At 40.4% G+C, this 6166-nt stretch overlaps 1 protein-coding gene across 2 annotated transcripts in view; it reads right to left on the minus strand.

Moving 5' to 3' along the window:
• Positions 1-3025, minus strand: part of rab6a (RAB6A, member RAS oncogene family) — an 81534-nt gene extending 78509 nt beyond the window's left edge. The window contains exon 1 of one of the 2 annotated variants that reach the window (XM_043692192.2): positions 2691-3025. In XM_043692192.2, coding sequence (XP_043548127.1) covers positions 2691-2760 — 70 coding nt within the window. In that variant the 5' untranslated portion in view covers positions 2761-3025. The remainder of the gene's footprint in view (positions 1-2690) is intronic. The other variant, XM_043692193.2, reaches the window with a different exon arrangement.
• Positions 3026-6166: the final 3141 nt, after the last annotated feature.

Consider the following 6166-nt stretch of genomic DNA (forward strand, 5'->3'; position numbering starts at 1 on the left):
TCAATAGGCTGAGGTACATGAATATTGATTTTAAATTAAGATGTATCTCTTGGAGTTCCAAGGTACATACACATGGCCCATAGAAACAGTCAACATTGTAGTAGGCTAGGGAATTGTACCTTCACACAGCTAGAACAAAAGCTTGGTACTACACAGGACCCTTCCTAAATTGAGTTCTTATCATGCACTCAACTGATAGAGCAGGATGTTTATGGAACTTGTGTGGGGCATCAATTTTGCTCCCTAATTCCAAACATGGGACAAAAAGGTGATTGGTTATTGGCTCAGAAGAAAGCAACAATGCACCGACCATGCACAAAATGGACTCAGCATGAAGATTCATTTTTTTAAATTGGCTCTGTCATATACAGGCTAACTGCACTGTATTTCAGTTTGCAACTGCAGGCAAAGGGTTGTGTGCCAACCTACTGCATTCACAGAAAAGCAGCTTGATATTTCAAAAAAAAGTAGTTTTAACAACACAAATCAAGTGAAACTGCCATCAGATGAGGCCAAATTGTTGAGGTAAAGACACCTCAACTACTTGTGTTTCCCCCCTTTAGACTTCACAAATGATTTTGTGATCTGTGTGAAAAGTAAAAATTCAGAAAGATTAGACTTAAGCTTTTTATTCAAATGCAACTTAGCCAAAACAAGTTAACCCCCAAGTACCTGGAATGCCAAGCATTTCTTAATGTACAACAGGTAAATAAAGTGGATCAATTACTGTAATTAAACACGGCTATTCCTGAAATCCTCCAATTAAATAGAATAATTATTGTGATGTGTTGATCTTCACAAAAATTACCTATTTTTAATAAAATGGCAACTGCTTCAAAATTTTCCTAATATGAAATACTTCCATCCTATTCTAGAATACACAAAATCGACAGCACATTAAATGTACAATATTAGTTTTAGTTCTGAAAGCAATAAAATATCCACCTGCGCTAGTGTATTCTGTGCTATGAATGATGGAGACTAGCTCACCACGCCCAGATTTCAGTTAGCTGGGCTCTTTTAATCAAAGTAACCCGTGAACGTTCTAGGCTTTCAGCATTGTATCATAGAAGCATTAAAAGCTTGTGTAAAGGACAATTTGCAAAACATTAATGATCAACATTTCAGTTTAGGATTGCTACACACTGACTATAAAAGCCTCATTTAAAACAACTGAACGATATATAACGATTTTATATCTAGACATTCATGACGATTATTCTGCAGAATAACGATCGGAAGGGTGATTCATTCAAAAAGGCCATGGCTTAAATATACAAAATTGTTCTTACTCAACTTCGTTTGACAGCAACATATGTTTGCAAAATCTAGGAGGTCGTTTAATCAAAATTAAACCGTGGTGAGGTCTACGAGCAAATCAATAAGCCATTTCCATTCCATATTACCTTTATTGAAATCAAATCATTTTACGAGCTGCAAATCGTATTTCGGAAACCTATATATTGAGATTTCATATCAAATGCAACATTTACTTCCTAGTTAATCTACATACTTAATATGGGGTTACGTTACTGCATAATCCTGTTTCGCAATAAAATATATACCTTTATCAATGAAAGCTTTGCCCGTTTCGTGCGCTGATAAAATGCGAATCAGCAGTGGCTGGAGCAATTTTCAATGAAATCATTACATAATTCAATATTTACAAAAATCTGCCAGTTTAATTTACAGGAAAATTAAGAGATCGCTCACTTTAGGTTTAGACAAAAGAAAAATAAGGTGCGGTTGCTTGAATATCAAAAATAACCTACACCAGTACGTAGGCCAGATTTCAATGTACCATCAGTACAATTTTAGTCCTAGAAGATATTTAATAGAACATTGGAGATATCTTCTAGATATCTCCAATGTTTAACCCTCCAGGGCAGAATCAGTTACACAAAGACTTTAGCAATGCACTGCTGTTGGACAATTATGACCAAGCCAATTTGCCTTTTTTTAAAAAAACGCCCCTATTGTGTAAACAAGAATTAGTCAATAGCTGACTTGGTGCACAGCAACACAGCAGCAAAATGCGGATGAATCCGACTGGATTTATATATTATAGCAAGACAAGTTGATTGAATATTTCCGTAGCAGCCACCACATTGATGTTCTTAATGAACAAGAGAAAAAAAGTGAATTTGACGGCGAAGCATCAAATAAATACAATTATGCAGGTCAAAATGCCATCATGTAAAAGGACGATCAAAAATGCGGGGGTGTTTGTTTTAAAAAATATGCCTAATCAAACATTTTTGGTTTTGAAAAAGAGGTTTTAACGCCGTATTGAATTACAAAAAAAAACACAAGGGCTCTTGCTTTGTTTTCTGCCCTGAGATTCTCCGGCCCTATTTCCCCAAGGGCCTCAGGTCGAAGGTGTGTCCACGGGGGTGGGGGGAATGAAAGGGAAAGAGAGGTGAAGGAAGGTAGGAAGGTGGGGGGTGCGATAAGAGGGAAGACGAGGGGGAAGAAAGCGAGGGTACAGGACATGAAGGGGTTGAGAGGAATGGGGGGAGTGGCGTTGGGGAAGGGCATGGGGTGGGGAGGAAAGAAAGGAGGCGGTGGGGGTGGGAGGAAAGAAAGGAGGGGGGGAGGGGGGACACTCAGAGGTAACAAGCCTTCGATCTACCCGCCGAATGCTGAGGGGGACTGCAGCCCCTTCGACCGCGACACCCGGCGCCACTCACCGCTCTGTTCGCCCAGGAAAACCAGCTTGAATTTCCTCAGCGGATTCCCGAAATCGCCTCCCGAAGTCATCGCGCGGAAGAGAAATAAGTTAAAATATATATAAAAAGAAGTCTGTTCGCTTCTCCTTTACGAGCACCGCTGGAATGTAATGTTTTAGGATATATAACGGTGGTAGGTTTAACGCTGAACAATCCTACCGGCTCTATCTATTTATCTATATATAGTTAGTTAATTATCCCAACGGGCACCGTCAATCACTGATCCACAGACACACACAGGGAAAAAAAAACTGAGGTCGACTCTCTACGGTTACTATACTAACTGCTGCTCGACAACCTACACTTGATGGCCGGAAGAGACTTTCCTGTTCCCGGAGAGAGACCTGATGGACAGCCCGAACGGCCAATCAACAGGCGGATAACTAAGCGTCATGATGTAATCAGTCCAATCAGCGGTGAGGGGGTGGGACGGGCCTCCCTCCCAGGCGCTGGGGTTTGGTTGATCGGCAAGTGTCCTGCGCACAGGCGCAGCGCCACGTAACCATCCCGCCCACGGGATGACGTCGCCTGTCACTCAAGGATCCTCTTGCCTTGTTCTTTGGAATGATGGTTTGGGATGGGTGTTCCAGCATTCAATCTCATAAGACATTTCTTTTTGTTTCTTCATTGCTTTCTTTTTTTTAGCTTTAGCATTATCTCGCATCTTCTGCCATGCCTTTGTTTCAAAGTTGGCCAAAGAAAGCAAATTCTAAATCTATTAATGATACATTATCTTTGGTCTCAGGGAGAACAGATTGAGCAAAATGGAAACGTGGAACGAGAAAAGGACAATCCGTGAATCTTAAGAGTCGAGGGGTGGAGAATCAACCATTTGTGATTTAGTTCACATAATGCATTTTATATCAGAAGGACACAGTCACGTTCCCAGCATCGTTGTAGCATGGAGAGAAGCTATTGACCACTGTGCCTATGTTGACTCTGCAAAAGTAATTTCATAATCCTATTTTCCTGTCTTTTCCCCAAATTGTGGCATTTCGCTTCTCTTCAGATAATTATCCTGTTCTCTTTTGAACTCCATGATTAAAATTGCCTCCACCACACTCACAGACATTGAATTCCAGATCCTTGCCACTTGCTCCATAAAAAAGCATTTCCTCATGTTGCCATTGCTTCTTTTGCAATTACATTAAATTGTTTTCCCTCTGGCTATGAATACATCCACCAATGGGAAAAGTATCCTTCCATTTACAAAAAACTGCAGATTCTGGAAATCTTAAACAAAAGCTCAGGTCTGGCAATACCTGTGCAGAGTGAAACAAAGTTTAGGCTTGTATGCATTCTATGGGAACATTACCTACTCTCAAGAGAATCTGTCTCAACTCCTTATGATTTTGACATAGGCAGAGGACTAAGCCACTCATTCCTTTCCTTGAATGTGTTCTATCATTCAATGAGATCATGACTGATTTATGTCCTAACTCTATCCACTTGTTTTAATTCATAATAGTTTCAGCTAGCAAAAAATCATTTCAGGTTTAAAGTTATTAATTGAACTAGCATGTATTGTTTTGTGTGAGAGAGATCCACTCTTCTCCTACCATTCAGTAAAAGTGTTTCTGAACTCTCCTGACTGGTCTGGTTCTTAAGGCTATTTGTCCATGCTCTAAACTCCTCAAGGGATGAAAAAGTGGGGCTGCTAGTGAAAGTGCGAATAAACTGGATGAACATCACTACAGATACATCCATTAACACATACCTGAGTTCTGAGTGACCATGTGAGGGATCTGGATGAACAAAATAAGGATAATCACTGAGTAATCGGTGATAGTACTGGCACTGCCTGTATTTTGGCTGTTGAATTGAGGCAAACACAAACACCAATAAGTAGGCACCCCCCTTGTTCTATTTCTCTTGGATATCCTGGGCTGGTTGACTTGCTTCCTCTAGAAGAAACTTCAAGAATGGAAGAGGATAGAGTTAATGGAGTAATTATGGAAAATGTCAAAATAGCCAATTTCTAGGAGATATCAGAGCTGAATTCTAGAATGTTCTGTGAGCAATGTTTCACAAGTAATTTTCAAGATGTACAGGATAATATATAGTCTAAAGAGGTGTAATATTTTATAGGTATGAAGGGAATTTGTCAAAGTTACTAGGGATGATTTATTTTAATCTATCCATCCATTTTGTAATCATAAATACCTTAAATAAATGGCTGTAGGTATTGTAAATTTAGATTTTCTATCAGCATTGGAAAAAAAACACACAGACTGGTTAGCAAGGTTAGATCTCCTCGATCCAAAGGGAGAACTCTCCATTTGGATACTGAACTGGCTCAAAGGTAGAAGACAAAGGGTGGTGGTGGAGGTTGTTTTTCAGACTGGAGGCCTGTGACCAGTGGAGTGCCACAGGGATCGGTGCTGGGTCCACAACTTTTCATCATTTATATAAATAATTTGGATGTGAGCATCAGAGGTATTGTTAGTAAGTTTGCTGATGACACCAAAATTGGGGTGTAGTGGACAGCAAAGAGGGTTACCTCAGATTACAACACGATGTTGATCAGATGGGCCAATGGGCTAAGAAGTGGCAGGTGGGAGTTTAATTTAGATAAATGTGAGGTGCTGCATTTTGGGAAAGCAAATCTTAGCAGGACTTATACACTTAATGGTAAGGTCCTAGGGAGTGTTGCTGAACAAAGAGACCTTGGAATGCAGGTTCATAGCTCTTTGAAAGTGGAATTGCAGGTAGATAGGATAGTAAAGAAGGCATTTGGTATGCTTTCCTTTATTGGTCAGAATATTGACTGTAGGAGTTGGGAAGTCATGTTGCGGTTGTACAGGACATTGGTTGAGCCACTGTTGGAATATTGCTTGCAAATCTGGTCTCCATCCTATCAGAAAGATGTTGTGAAACTTGAAAGGGTTCAGAAAAGATTTACAAGGATGTTGCCAGGGTTGGAGGATTTGAGCTGTAGGGAGAGGCTGAATAGGCTAGGGCTGTTTTCCCTGCAGCGTCGGAGGCTGAGGGGTGACATTATAGAGGTTTATAAAATCATGAGGGGCATGAATAGGATAAATAGACAAAGTCTTTCCCCTGGGATGGGGGAGTGTCCAGAACTAGAGGGCATAGGTTTAGAGTGAGAGGGGAAAGATGTAAAGGAGACCTCAGGGGCAACGTTTTCACACAGAGGGTAGTACGTATATGGAATGAGCTGTCAGAGTAAGTGGTGGAGGTTGGTACAATTGCAACATTTAAAAGGCATCTGGATGGGTATCTGAATAGAATAAGTTTGGAGGAATATGGGCCAAGTGCTAGCAAATGTGACTAGATAAGATTGGGATATCTGGTCGGCATGGACAAATTGGACCAAAGAGTCTGTTTCCGTGCTGTACATCTCTATGACTCTATGACTGATGATCGTGAAACCATTGTCAATTGTTGGAAAAACCCATCTGGTTCACTAATGTCCTTTA

The sequence above is a fragment of the Chiloscyllium plagiosum genome, unplaced genomic scaffold, assembly GCF_037043375.1.
Source record: "Chiloscyllium plagiosum isolate Xiang-an unplaced genomic scaffold, Cpla_swu_hap1 HiC_scaffold_6, whole genome shotgun sequence".
Lineage (NCBI taxonomy): Eukaryota > Metazoa > Chordata > Chondrichthyes > Orectolobiformes > Hemiscylliidae > Chiloscyllium > Chiloscyllium plagiosum.